Source organism: Phoca vitulina, unplaced genomic scaffold, assembly GCF_004348235.1.
Source record: "Phoca vitulina isolate PV1807 unplaced genomic scaffold, GSC_HSeal_1.0 scaffold3, whole genome shotgun sequence".
Taxonomy (NCBI): domain Eukaryota; kingdom Metazoa; phylum Chordata; class Mammalia; order Carnivora; family Phocidae; genus Phoca; species Phoca vitulina.
The window spans coordinates 85,374,674-85,389,916 of record NW_022589706.1 but is presented as its reverse complement, the minus strand read 5'-3'; the positions used below and the strand labels follow the sequence as shown (position 1 = coordinate 85,389,916).

General features: G+C 37.9%; 1 protein-coding gene across 1 annotated transcript in view; it reads right to left on the bottom strand.

The window, feature by feature from the left end:
- Positions 1-15,243, bottom strand: part of ENPEP (glutamyl aminopeptidase) — an 83,891-nt gene that overhangs the window by 11,626 nt on the left and 57,022 nt on the right. The window contains exons 12-17 of the mRNA XM_032398880.1: positions 10,473-10,609; positions 10,289-10,344; positions 2,802-2,952; positions 1,717-1,790; positions 1,502-1,606; positions 1,246-1,416 (exon numbers count right to left, since the gene is read on the bottom strand). Of these exons, the coding sequence (XP_032254771.1) occupies positions 1,246-1,416; positions 1,502-1,606; positions 1,717-1,790; positions 2,802-2,952; positions 10,289-10,344; positions 10,473-10,609 (694 nt within the window). The remainder of the gene's footprint in view (positions 1-1,245; positions 1,417-1,501; positions 1,607-1,716; positions 1,791-2,801; positions 2,953-10,288; positions 10,345-10,472; positions 10,610-15,243) is intronic.

The following is a 15,243-nucleotide window of genomic DNA, read 5'->3' as shown; positions in this document are numbered from 1 at the left end:
CATTGAACTTCCAGAAACTGCACCTTTAGTGGTAGTCCTGAATTTTTGTGGAACTTATCACTCATCCTCTAATTCACAAGAGTCTTAGTAAGGCATGTAAGCACTTGCTAATTTTCTCATCAGATAATCAGCACAATGCCATCAAAATAATGGATCAATATGATGTTTTATGGAATGGCAAAATGATCAAGTTCTTGATAGACTATTTTAGGGCCAAGAGCAAGAGAATTGACATCTACCCCAAAGCAAGATGATGAAGGAGTATTGTTGGCTTTCCTTCCTGTTATTCTTACAAACTGTTCATTGCATCGTAATTTCCTACCTATATTCTGCCTCTCTCATGAGCTATAAGTTTCTCAAGGATAGATATCATGTCTTATTCATTTTTATTCCCACAATTTATATACCTACACATAGAAAGGACATCATAAGTGTTGGTTAAGTGAATGCAGTAAATAATTCAGAAACCACAGCTAAGCAACAAATGAATTAAGGCAGATGCTAGTTGATTTGGGGCATATGTGTAATGGCAGAAGACTCATAGGTGCGCTTCAAGCGGTCTTTCTGAGTGGAATATAAATACATTTTGTGTGTGTGTATGCATATTGTGCACATACTTCTTCTCTGATGACAGAAACCAATTTTGTTCTGGGCTTGGATCAAGGTATCCTTGATGGTAGGGAAGTAGGTAGGCTCCTACCCCAGCCTCAGAGTATGGTGATGGCTCAAATCAGTCAAAGGAATTCAAGTTCATCCTAGGTGGCAAATGATCAAGTGGTAGACCTAGAGTATAACCCAGAATGATCAAGTGTGATCCAGTTCTGGTTATGAGGGGAAGCAGAGATAACTCACCTTTAGCATAAAAGACAAAGCCTTGTGAGGAGGAACTCTTTTGTTCTTGTTCTTCTTTCACTGAACATATTTGTGCGAAGAAAAACATTTGGAGCTTTAGAGGTTATGAGACATCCAACATGTTGAGGATGGCAGAACAGAAAGAGAAATACCCCAGGTCCTGAATGAAAATGTTGAACCACTGCTCACAACTAGAAACTGCCTACTCCCAGAATGTTTTCATATGAGATTACATTTCTTTATTCCACTCTTACATGGATACTTTGTTTCTTGCCAGGAAAATAAGTTTTAATAGATGTTCTTGGAAATGTATCATACTTTAATTCATATCTTAAAGTGACCGTGACACATAAACCATCAAATGCCACTCATATGAATGAAAAAAAAATTTACCTTGACAAAAGAGTAACGTTGTTCACCGATGCTAATCCATACAACAGTTTTTCTTTCTCCTGAGCTAATGAAGTTTTCTGGTATTGATCAAGAGTGTAGTTCCATGAAGTCTCGTTACCGGAGTTCTGCATTCCATACCGATATACCAGAAGCCTGAGATTTGTAGGAAGCCTAGAAGAAGAAACAGTGTTTCAGAGATTTTAATTCTTCATTTTTAAGTTTGAAATCCTCTAGAAATGAACACATGAACAGTCACCTTACAGTCCCACTTAGCCACTGCTGAAATAATTGGGTAGCATTGTCCAAGGCTTCTTGATCTCTCATTTTGCATGCAAGCCCTAACACGGATGCACGGAGTAACCTTAAAAAACAAACACACGCAAAGCTGGGGACGTGAGCACTTTTTAACATGTTTTAACATACACAAACAAATATTAAATGAAAATTAATTTTAAAAATGTAAGAAATAACTTTGTAAGGTGGTCTCCGACATCATTCCATCCCAGACGATCTGCAATGGGCTTCACTTGACTTTGGAAGTATTTCTGAAATAAAAGCACCATGTACAATGAGTAATAATTTACTATTTATCAACAGGTTCGCATTTATTATAATCTACAGCCCCCTGTTGTAATCTTCTTTCCTACTAGTTCAGAGGACTTTGGGCCTTTCCTTAGGAAAGGGATGTTTTCAGTTCTTATCACATGGCAAATTTGCTTCAATTCTGAAGATAAGAACATCCTGGAATCCTCTAATGTTTCATAAAATTTAAGGTAAGCCCCTTTTAACCTCTACTTTTCAGTTAACATTTCTAAGAAATGGAGTAACACCTGACATACTTACTGCACTAAGAAGATTAATAAAGTATTGATGAAATAAAAATAGTGATAACTGATATATGTATACCGCCTTTGGATCTACAAAGGATGTTTATTTTATATGATCTATACTATCCCATTGCCATAGGCAGGGAAGTGCCAACATTCCTATTGTACAAAGGAAATGAAGACTCACAAATATTAAATCATTTGTCCAAGTTCTTTCATTTAGTAGGTAAAAGAGCTAGAGCTTTGAATCCAGAATTTCCTTAAAATTGCAAGTGTCCTACCAAAGTGCTGCAGAAACCCCAAAGCAAAGTATTTAGAATGACTATCCTATAATAAAATCTCAACGTGGAAATAACAGCAGCAAGAATAAGGAAACATAATGTTATATTTTAGTAAGAATAAATTCATTTTAACATAGATAAATCATTGAAAATAGTATCTAGTTAGTATCTTGTCTATTGTAACTAAAATATTAATTCTTGTGTTCTTTCTAACACTAAAATATATCATTAAGTGGTATACTGAACCAGAAATACTGATAACATTTCAAGTTGAAAAAAAATAGAGATAGTATCTCTGGTTTGACTAGTCATGTCATTGTACTTTCCTTTAATTTCACTTGGCACGCGGATGTGCTTTTGTGTCTCTCAGAAGCTCCTTGTCTCAGAAATCTCCCTATTCTGCTCATTGCTGCACACTTATGGTCATAAGATATAGCATTAACATCACCTCAATCACAGGGTATAGCTCTTTATCATCTTCAAACATGCTAATGATATAGGTTATGGCTGAAATTACTCTCTGCCATGGTAAAAAATCTTGTTCCCTTCTGAGATACTTGGTCAAGTTTAGAGCCATCTCATAATCTAGAAGTTGAGCTCTAAGGAAGAGAAAAAAAACCTTTAATTAAAAACCATAGACTAAAAACAAAACAAAACAAAAATCCAACCATAGACTAGTACTCATTTGACTAAAAGTACTAATATGGAAATCATAGAATTCAGTGTTAATGAGAACCCTTCTATTAAGCAATTAAGAAAATGTGTTTATTTTGGGGGACCCAATCAAAGGGGTTTGTTCACAATGATGTCTTAGTGCTTTCATATATTCAATAGTAAAGAGGAAGACAGAACATTAAAAAGTACATTTGAAAAATCACTGAGGCAAAATTCTGGATAAAACAAAAGCCATTCAGCTATGGTTAATATTGATGAATAGACACAAACCAATTATAATATATAAATGTGGGGCGCCTGGGTGTCTCAGTTGGTTAGGTAAAAGACTCTTGATTTCAGTTCAGGTCATGATCTCAGGGTTGTAGGATCGAGCCCGACGTCAGGCTCCATGCTGAGCAAGGTGTTTGCTTGAGATTTTCTCTCTTCCTCTCCTTCTGCCCCCCACCACTCTCTAAATATATAAATAAATAAATCTTTAAAAAATACTTCATAAGAAAATAATATACAAATGCACTATGATAATTATATCTCACTGAAATTATTTACCTTTGATATGAAGACGAAACATAACAATACTCGTGAATTATGAATGTTTAAAACATTCCAACTGAACTTGTTTTTCCCATTAAAACATTTCCTTTTTCATACATTTTCAAACAATATTGATAAATAAAAATGGATTTTGTTCCTCCACAAAATTTGAAGTTTCTATTGACATTTCAAACTTTAAAGAATCAAAATTTTTCTTCCTTAAAAGAGATTCTAGAACCTTTTGAAATACTGTTTTCAGAAATCTGTTATGCCTCAAATTTTAGCCTAGGTTTTAAAAAGAACCTTAGATGGTAATTCTGTCTTTTCAAATTACATTTTGAAAGTTTAAATTAAATAATAAATTTTGAATTACTGAATTAGTAATACTGATGCATTGAATGCTATTTACATTTGAAAGTATTTTGTGAATGAAGAATGTAATTATATCTTGACTTCTCTCCAAGAGTTTGATTAGAGGATGAACTAGTAGTATTGGACAGGTTGATAAGAATGAAAATCTTTGGCATCATTTGATTTGTACTAATGAGATATGAAACAGAGTTTGTTTTCAGTTCAGAGAGCTGATTTCTTCTATTTTCTCAGTTCCTGATCTTATTTAGAAAGAATTATATTTTGGAGCATGCAGCCTCCCTTAATAAAAGCACAAATAATACTGAGAAATGGAGTGTTTTATTGAGAATGTCTGTTAAGTAAGAAAAATTATAGAATTTTGTGTTGATATTTGAAACTTGAGAATTTTCTAATTTTAATGATTCTCTATTTTCCCTGGTGGGTAGAGCAAAACTATGTCCAGCGAGTGATTTTTAAGGTGTTTATGAATAATAGTTGTTGCTCTGAGGATCAATTTAGCAAAGAGAATAATGAAAGTTTAGGAAGAATGACCATTTGGTCAGAAACCAAGTGGCCTGTATATTTTAGGTAAGTGAAAAGATTAGAAGGAATGGGTCTCAGTTACCAGGGCCAGATGAATAAGTTAATTAGGTAGCATAAGTAGAAGTAAGAAGGGAATCCAATTATCCAAAGGTTAGAGGTTCTGAGAAAATACTATGTATTCAAATGTTGAAAATCGATATTCTATCCTACTGCCTTATTTTTCCAACACACTTGATAATTATGCAATAGTTCCATTTTGGTATCACTTATTTTCTTTAAGTCTGAGTCATATGGTCAGAACATTGGACTGGGAGTGAATTTTTGCTGGTTATTATAGGGATAACATTTTGAGAATATAGCTGATGTACTTTTCTTTTCCCACAAATTACGTTACTCTGCAGCTCCTACTGGTATTTGATTCTCAGAGGAAGAGCAGTATCATTTAGAATTATGATTCTCAAATTTGAGCAACTATCAACAACACCTGGAAAGTTCATTAAATCATATACTCCCGCACCCCCCCGCCCGAGTTTCTGATTTAGCAGGTTTGGAGTAGAGCCTAAGAATTTGCATTTCTCGCAAGCTCCTAGGTGGTGTTGATCCTGATGGGACCACATGTGAAGACCTGGTTTTGAGAACAAAGACATCTCTAGTGCCCTTCTCAGATCCCCTTACAGTGCTCTGTTGGCTCACAGCTGCCACCTTCTTCAGAGAAGAGCCCTCGGCCAAATAGATCCATCTTGCCTAAGAGGTAATGCAATCCCTCCACCCCAGGCCATTAATTTTCTGATTCAGGAAGGCAACAAGCCAGCCTGCTTCCCTCAAATTGGACCTACTCTACAACACAATTCATAGCTTTCTAGTGGATTCTGGCAAAGCTAGACTCCATCTGAGACCATATCATGGCTCAGCTTTTTATCCCTGCCCCATCCTGCTTTTCATACTTCCTATTTCATGAGAAGATTCTCTCAATAAACTACATGTACATGAACCTGCATTTCATACTCTGCTTCTGGGAGCTCAACCTAAGACAGCATTCTTATGCAACTTTGAGTCTCAAACTCCATTTGTTAAATCCATAGGCATACAGCAGTTCTGAAAGTCAGATATGGTTAAGAATTTTATTTTATTTTTATTTTTTTTAAAGATTTTTTGGGCACCTGGGTGGCTCAGTTGGTTAAGCATCTGATTTTGGCTCAAGTCATGATCCCAGGGTCCTGGGATGGAGTCCCTCGTCAGGCTCCCTCCTCAGTGGGGAGTCTGCTTCTCCTTTTCTTTCTATTCCTCTCCCTCGCTCGTGCTCTCTCCCTCCCTCTCTCTCTCTCAATAAATAAATAAAATCTTTTTAATTTTTTTTTTATTTGAGAGAGTGAGCGAGAGAGAGAGAGAGAGAGAGAACATGAGCAGGGAGGGGGAGAGGGAGAAGCAGACTCCCCACTGAGCAGGGAGCCTGATGTGGGGCTTGATCCCAGGATTCTGTGATCATGACCTGAGCTGAAATCAGACACTTAATGGACTAAGCCACCCAGGTGTTCCAATAATTTTCTTCATTTAAAAATCTTCCATCCATCTAGTAAAAGCCATGCCTGATGGACTTAAATCATAGAAGTTCCTATCATCTGGAGAAAATGGAGGCTATACTTAACAAAAGTTCCCACCAAACTCGATGGAAAAACGGACAAATGGATCTAATGAGAGAATTCTTGCCTTCCTATCTTGGGCTGAGGCACCCAGGAAGTTTGGGGGATCCTATAACAAAAGGTTTGTTTCTGCTTCCCTGGGTGTGACCTGGAAGTACAGTACAGTCCTCAGAGAAGCTGAGTTAAGCATAGTGTCTTATCAAATGTCCGTCTTCACTGGGACATTAGAAACGGTTCGGAGAGGTGCCTAGGTGGATGCAGCTGACCCGATGTGCTCATGTTCTTTCCCAGCAAAGCCTTTGGTGGTATGGAGAATTTCAAAACGTCCCCATTGTGCCTGATTTCTCAGTGTTCACTTGCCAACTAAATTCAGATTTCTGGCTTATAACAGTCTTTTTGTAAACAACTAGGTCCTTTTTGGAGTCTTTCTGATTACCCTACTTCTCCTTTCTTTAAAAGGCAGCATGAGGGTGGGGGGTAGGAGGGTGAAGTGGCTTATCCAATTCTGTGTTGTGCTCTGGTTACCTCGGCAAACACCTGTAAAATGGTAAAACCAGTGACCCTAGAGGTCTGTAATCTTGGTGTGGCTGATGTTCACTTGGTGGCCTTTACTTGCTAACTTGCTCCTCACCTTGGATATCATTGGGACCCTGCTTTGTGAAGCCAGGCTGAAATTCTGTTTGGATCATTAGCTTTGGTGGCCTTTTAAGCCATTCTTTCTGCCATTCTTTCCTCACCTAGAGACTCCTGCTCCCACCCACTGGCTTGTTAGCTAGTGCTCTCTTCTTTCCCTTATGTTATTCCTCACCCTCTTCCTGGCTTTAGCACACAGTGGGATACAGAGCACAATGGAAGCTATTGAAAAGGAAAACCCTACTGTAACAGGTGGACAAAAAGGATTCTTTCTGTCTCCGTTTTGGCAAGGCCCCTTGCCTAACCCCCAAACCAGGCCAGTTGGCCTAAACCCCAAAGTAAGATGCAGGCCCACCAAATTGGAAAGAACATGGTCAGGAGAGATTTTTGTGACCCTTAGCTGATAACCCACCACCAGCCTATTAAGGGCATTGGAGAAGCTAGGGGCAGAATGAGACATTTTAACAGAGGGCTTCGCGGGGGAGAGCTGTCAGGGTACTGTGAATGTTCTCCTCCCACAGGGGAGAGGGGGTTGCAGGAGGCTTTTCCCCTCACATAATGCCTAGGAAAAAGGGCTTTGATGAAATCACTTGAAGAGTTTTACCTCCTTTATCTTGGAGTTTGGGGGCACAGTGGCCTGGTGTCTGATACCCTGAGAAATCTAAAGGATAAGAGACTGCGGCTGACTACCGCTCTAACCTCAGAGTGAAGAGATAAGACTGCATGGGGTGGCTCATCCTCCCAGATTTTGTTGGGGGAAAAGATATGTGAATACTTCCTATGGGCCAGTCGTAGTTCAGAGGTTTTCACTTACCCACCTCAAGGAACTGCAAGAGAAAGACTCTTAGCAATAAAAATGGGTATGGATGGCAAATACCCCATGAAAACAGCACACAAGAAAATGAGTCAGTATTAAACATCTTCAAAGTCCAGAGAGGGCCAAACATAGACAGCATGTCAGGATCTTTTACTCCCTTCACCTGCTCTCCCTCCCTGCTCTCCTTGCCTTAGCTCTGGAGGAATCAGAGGCAGCCTGGTGAGTGAGGAGTGGAAGTTCCATGCAACAAAATGGCGAAGACATCAAGCACCTGGTTCCCACTGCAGGTGGCTGGCCAGACACCAGCCTGAGTTGGGGGCAGGGAGGAACTTTAAATGCAGTTGGTAACTTTGATCGTTTTACTGAACTGGGCTCAAACTCAAACTAAGCCTGTCTGAGGGACTTGAAGTGGTTGGGAGAATTTTTATTCCTTGTCTTGAACAAATGAGCCCATCTGGATATCCATCTGGGGCAGTAAGAGTACTAGCTCCTCAAATTTGGGGACAGGGGAATCAATAATACTTTTATATTTAGAGGCGCTCTTTTAGCCCTGCTTATGAAACATGATAGTTACATTTCTTTTTGAACACCCAAGTAGAACTGTATAACTTCTTATCCTACCACAGGCACTTACTGTTTAACTACATGTTTCTCCTTTTTTCTCCCTAAAGTTTCTGAGTGAACTGCACTTAGCTGTAGCTAACACTGGTGGACTCTACTTCCCTGAGTCCTGTTTCCCTCATGTGTTACAGAAGGAAATTGGGTGATAACTGAATAGCTCAGGTGATTGCTCCAGACCCGTTGCTGTGTGATTCTACATACTTTTTGGTTTTCAAATGAGTTTCACGTTCTTCCTTCCCATATCTTTCCAAAATTTTACGGGGCTACGGCCAAGGAGCTGAGCAAATGCAAGGAAAGTCTTTCAATTGTGTGAATTATTTGCTTTATACACAGTGCCCCATAGAGACGTGTTCAAGAGGCTTTCACTTCTTAAAGCAAAAAGAACTGTCTGCATTGTGTTTTGATGGGAATTAAATTATAAAGATATTGTAGTTCTGTGTAATTGCTAAAAGCCAAGATGCCAAGCTTTGGAAAAGGTCATGATGCACTCCTAAGAGAGTTTTCCCCCAAAAGAATTCTTAAGGGTTCTATTGTATTTTATAATATTGATTATCTTCCTTTACCACTTAATTTCCCAGGCCTATGCAATGTCTGGTACAGTCAAGTGGTACACTTTATTTTTTTTTATTTTTTATTTTTTTTAAGATTTTATTTATTTATTTGAGAGAGAGAATGAGAGACAGAGAGCATGAGAGGGAGGAGGGTCAGAGGGAGAAGCAGACTCCCTGCCGAGCAGGGAGCCCGATGCGGGACTCGATCCCAGGACTCCAGGATCATGACCTGAGCCGAAGGCAGTCGCTTAACCAACTGAGCCACCCAGGTGTCCTGGTGTGGTACACTTTATTAAGCACTTGCTATAAGGCCAGACATTATTTGGGGTGCTTTACGTGCATTATTTCATTTATTTCTCACAAGAATCTTTTAAGGTCATCTCCATTTTTCTCATAAGGAAATCAAGTCAGAGAGTGGTTAAGAAATTTACTCCAGGTTTTAAAGAACCAAGATCTTAATCGTTCCACAGCCTGTTTTATAACCCTATCCATCCCCTCCTTAAAAAATGTCAAGACGGTTTTCTGACTTCCAGTATCTCATCTAGGAAGTCTGTGGAAAATAGTTCTCCCAGGCCTTTAGAGTGCTGGTATACTATCTTTCAGACATGTGTTTGGCTCATAGTTAATGAGCTTCGGCCTTGGGCCAGTCACAGTTAGAAGCCGGGAATAAAATAAACAGGAACATGATCTGGGTGCCTACCCTCACATAACTTACAGTTAGGTAGGTGAGATGGACTGTTAATAAGAAATGACAGTATAATATTGTGGCGAAACACAGGGGCCTGCGAAAGGGACGCCCAACCTAGACAAAGGGGCCAGTGAAGGCTTTCTGAGGAAGTAGCGCCTCATTCTCAGTACGCTCAGTACACTGCTTGTATCTAGGATGAGGCCACTAAAAGCCAGCCCTAGCTCCTACAGAAGTACCAGAAATTCAACAAACACTTGTTGAATTAGTAGTGTCAGACTACTTGAAAACAAAACAAAACAAAAAATCTCAAAGATACTGTGGTTACTACTTCTTCATTTCCCTAATCTACGTTGATGGTTTTTTTTTCTAAGTGTAGGTCACCTTCAAGCCATGAAAACCAAAAAAGTCAAATTTCTTAAGCGGTACCTTAATTCTGATCAATCCTAGTGCACCATGTCTCATTCTTCTTACCCTGATGACCTGAATAAGAGTTGACAACTCTAGCCATAAACTCATACAGTGGGCTTAGGCTCATAGAAGTAAGTTAATGAAACACATTGTCGTTTTATTAAATCAAATTATGAAGGTGCACTTTTGAGCATTTGCAAATGTCACTCCTAATTAGCTCAAGGGCTCTGATATAGATGAACCCTACTCAAAGTCAATAGGGTAGGTGAGCTTTTGTGTGTCTGCTAAGAGCAAATTTCAGTATTTTGGCTATGAGGCTTATGTGAGTTTTAAAAAAGAGAGTTAAGCAAAACAATAATGTTATAAATAGTGACTTTGGATATTTTAAACTATAATTAATACTTAAACTTCATTGCAATTCATCAAGAAAAGAGATTTATGACAAAATCCACAGTCTAATCTCATTCCAAAACTCACCTTGCCAAGGCAAAAGCATCATCAATAAGACTTGCACGGTCAGCAGAAGAAAAGTTCTGAAAAGGAGAAGAAAAAGAGGTAAGTAGCACAATTCCTGAAGCAAAGCATGTTGAAAAAAATAATATCATCAAGACACTGTTCTTAGAACAAAAATAAAACAATTCACAACCACTGTTACTCTTACCTCGTGGCTGTTGGAAAGACAGGTAGCTATCATTTCCCAAGTTTTTACTTCATAATTTACACGATAAAACCCAATATGATCTGGGTTTATTTTGAGTAAAACATTTCCAGCAGGATTAGTAGAGTTCAAAGTGATTCCTGTGGTAGTAAATAAACACTAATGAGAAACATGTTTGCATATACTGTAAACACAGAGAAATTAGGCCCAGAGGGTCAGAAGAAAAGAAAAGAAGTATCAGCTCAAGGAGTCAAGTTTGATTTGGATCCAAAGCCCCAAAGCTTAATTCTTATTTAGTTGCCTAACTTTAGAATGTCACTGTAGTGCGTGAGCTGAAAAAGAATAACCAATGTAAATAAGTGTCCTGTGATTTGTGACTTGTACTTCTTACTGGTAGAAGCTTGCCAAGTGAGTGAAATAATTCTGTGCTCGTCAATCCTCCAATAAAAGAAAACAATGCCAAAAGACAGAGAGGTCCTTGCTTTCGGGGGTAGGCCATATATTGCTAATCATGATGGATTAATTACACAAAGAATATTCATTGGGCAGGCTGGGGAGGGGATAAAAATGTAAACATCTAGAAGAATACTTTATTTATTAAAATCAACATTCAAAATGATGGCAATGGCTATTGCCTAGCAAAATAATGATTTGAGAATCAGTAATGCTTTTAAAATGTCAAGAAGGCCTGCAGTAGAACTAAAATTCAAATACAACATTCTTGATTTTGTAATCCGTGTCATGCTTGCTTTTCTAAATTTATCTTTGTAAAGTCTTCTGTTTCCTTATTTCAATTGATTACATCAATGCTTTTCATCAATGGATTTGCCAAATTAACTCTCTTTCTAAAGTAGCCTCCAGTATTTACATACGGCTCTAGTATATAGATTTTAGAAGCTCAACATTGAAGGAACAGAGAGTTATGTTTGAAGTAAAAAATATTCTCTTAAAATAATAGCTGTGCTCTGACACGACCAGTATTCACTTGTTAGCATTGCTTCTATACTTCTTAATTCACACACTCTTTTGTTTGCAAGGACAATATACAATTTAAATAATAGTGTGGGAATACTTCATATATTTGAGAAATTTCAAATAGTTTAATGTAGTGACAATGTAAGGATGTGATACTGGAAGATGGAAGATGAGGCTGGAAATAAAGTCTAGAGCTTTGGAGTGCAAGAGCCACGTGCCATGTGAAGGAATCCATCTTCTGAGAGATGATTAGATAGAGAAGATTTTTAAGCAGGGAAATAACACGCTCAAGTCTGCTTTCTAGAAAGATAATTTTGATGGTGGTACGAGTGATATATTGGAAGGAGGTTTTAGAGTCTCCTGTAATCATCTAAGGCAAAAGGGAATGAGGGCTTACTCCAATGTGGAGGTAATGAAAAAAGAAAAAAGGTGATGTTTTCAAGACACATCACGGGTAAAATCAACAGTCAGTTTTCTTACTTGATGTGGACGGTCAGAGGAGGGGGAAATGGCTTGCATGATCGGATAAATAATGATGCTGTCATTACAGAATAGAGGCAGATGAGTTAGTTTGGGAGGAAAGAAGATTTAAATTTTGGAAGTGTTCACAAGGTTTGGAAGATATCCAGGACACAGTAGTTTTTCATAATATATGAGTAAGCTCTCCAACAAGACAATACTTTTTTTTAGGAATGTTCAGAGTAGGTACTTGACAAATTATAAACCTTTACCTCACTCATGTAGTATTTATCTTTCTTTGTCATTCTCCCATAGACAAGTTGTTGAAAGGAAGCTAATCTTTTGGCAACCGTACACTTTGAATATTTGTATCTGGAGGAGGGCCTCTTGCTAAGCACAGAGCCATATGTTATAGGAAAAAGAGCATGAACTTTCAAGTCTGACAGATCTAGGATAAAACCCTTGCTCTGTGACTAACTAGCTGTGTGATCTTGGCCAAATCACTTGACCTCTCTGTGTCCCTGTTCACCATAAGGGAAATAGGGATAAAAATCCCTCACAGAGCTGTTGTGAAGATTAAATAAGATAACATCGGTAAAGTGTTGGTCACAGAGTTATTTGTCCAACAGATGGTAGCTATCCTCATTATTATGAAAGGGGATATGCCACAGTTCTATAAATAGTGAGGCAAATATAAATAACATTGAGAAGTTCCTGGCAATCCATCTAAATACTGCAGTATTTCAATGTGCTTTATATATACCTAGTTAAGCCTATCTGGAGTTACTGTGATTTTTCTCACTTTATAGATGAGGAAGCTGAGATCCAGGAAGTCAGTAGTTATGGACTTTCCAAGTTCATCCTACTTTCCCAGCAGTTGTTAACAGCAACGTACTGTTGGTTTGTTTAGTTACATAGCGAAGTAAGTAGGGCTAGAATACTGGTGCCCGCTCCCGGCGGCACATGGGAGTCAGCACGTATTATGTTTCGTTTCTCCACTTACTATTGATTGCTTTTCTGATTGTAACAGGCTTATGTGTTCCTTACAGTTCCAAATATGTATTAGGAAAATACAAAAAAAGAGTATAATGAAGAATATAAAAAATGACCCACCACTAGTTAACATATTGTTCTTGTCTTCTTCGTGCGTAACCTCCATATACATGCATATACAAGCACCCAATACACAGAATAGGACTTTACTGTTTTTATGATTCACAATCCTTTTCATTTGAAAGTATATTGTAAACACCTTGCAATTTTGCTTTCTATCTGAAAGTAGAGCTTTCCTGTGAAAACTTTCATAAGCTGAAATAGCAGAAAGAGAGGAGTATCTCCCACTTTCTAAAAGTCGGGGTTGATTCCACTTTGTTTTTTACAAAAGACCTATATTAGTACCTGTTTTTGCTAACTGAAAGAAATCCAAAGAGCATTTTCATTTTTATGAAAAAAGCCATTACCATTTGTAAAAATGAGGTGGCAGAACGTGAACATTCAGAAAGCGGGGGATACCTGCATGTGAAAATGTGAATTGAACGGCCACATAACACCCTATCATTCAATTAATAAATCATCTTGTTCTGTTTCTTGCTAGTTTTATACATAAACGAGTTGAATGAATTCTTTCTGGGTGGGAGCTCTTTCTAGAAAATTCCTTTTTTTTCTTTTATTTGTCTAGATGGTGGAGAAGATGGGTAATTACTTTTTCAAAATTTCATCCAGGGGCTATTTAATTTCAACCTAGATAGATTTCGGTAACAGAGCTCTCATAACAGTTCTTTACTCCAGGCATACCTCACTTTTTTGCAACTTGCTTTATTGCACTTTGTAGATACTGCAGTTTTTACAGATTGAAGGTTTGTGGCAACCCTGCATTGAGCAAGTCCATTGGCATCATTTTTTCAACAGCATTTGCTCACTTTGTGTCTCTGTGTCACGTTTTGCTAATTCTTGCCAAAACGTTTCACACTTTTCATTATTATTATGTTTGGTATGGTGATCTGTGCTCAGTGACATGACTGAAAGCTCAGGTGATGGTTAGCATTTTTAGCAATAAAGTATTTTTGGATTAAGGTATGTCCGTTGTTTTTTAGACATCATGCTATTGCACACTTAACAGACTATAGTATAGTGTAAACATAACTTTTATGTTATGCACTGGGAAGCCAAAAAATTCATTTGACTTACTTTATTGCAATATTCACTCTATTGTGGTAGTCTAGAAGCAAACCCACAATACCTCTGAGGTATGCCTGTATACTATTTTATATAAATAATTATAACAAACTTTAGACAACTAGACAGGTCTTGCGATAGCTTGCTAATTCTAGAGAAAGAAACATTTTTCTTTAGTGATGTAGATGCTTTGTTGCATTGATGCTTTAAGCAAATTATTTTTCAGTGTAAAATGACAGTTTATATCTTATTAAATTTTACCCATCACTTATTAGTACAACAGCTGAAAAATACAAGAATAGTACTTTTTTTTACTAATGACACACCATTTATACTTGGGGAACTAAAACTTTCTAGTAGGATGCACTATCAGAATTTAGGGTCAAGGAAGAAAATTTTAATTTCTGAAACTAAGAGTAACATGATCTATTGTAAAATGGATTGGTTATACATTTGTGGTAATATTTTCAACAAATCATTTAAGAAAGTATTAATGATTATGTTAGTAATAATTACAGAGTCCCTCCTAAATCTCAGCAAGATTTTATGAGAATCTCCCTAAAAAGAAAGGTGTAGTATTAATATGCAATATATAATAAGCAGGAATCTGGAAAAATGCAACCTGGATACCATGATGAACAATTATCACTGGTGATGGTTTGGGTGATTGGGAAGAAATAATTGCAAAGAAGAGTTAGATAGTGAAGATCTTTCAGTGTGTCTCAGTCTGCCGAGGGAAGTGGGTGCACAGTTGAGCTGGTACGTGTATTCCAGATCTTTTTTTTTTAATTTAAAGATTTTATTTATTTATTTATTTGACAGAGAGAGAGCAGGAGAGCACAGGCAGGGGAACGGCAGAGGGAAAGGGAGAAGCAGGCCCCCTGCTGAGCAGGGAGCCTGATGTGGGGCTCGATTCCAGGACCCTGCGATCATGACCTGAGCCAAAGGCAGTCCCTTAACTGACTGAGCCACCCAGGCACCCCCGTATTCCAGATCTTTTAACAGATTTCCTCCTATAGAGAACAGTGTATGTGGTAGAGATCTGTTATTTACCACACTATTCTCTCTTCCTCCCTGGGTATACAGCTAGACTCTATTTATTAGCCTCCCTTGCAGTTAGGTAGCAACATGGGATTGACAACCGGACACAGATTGTGGGCAGAAG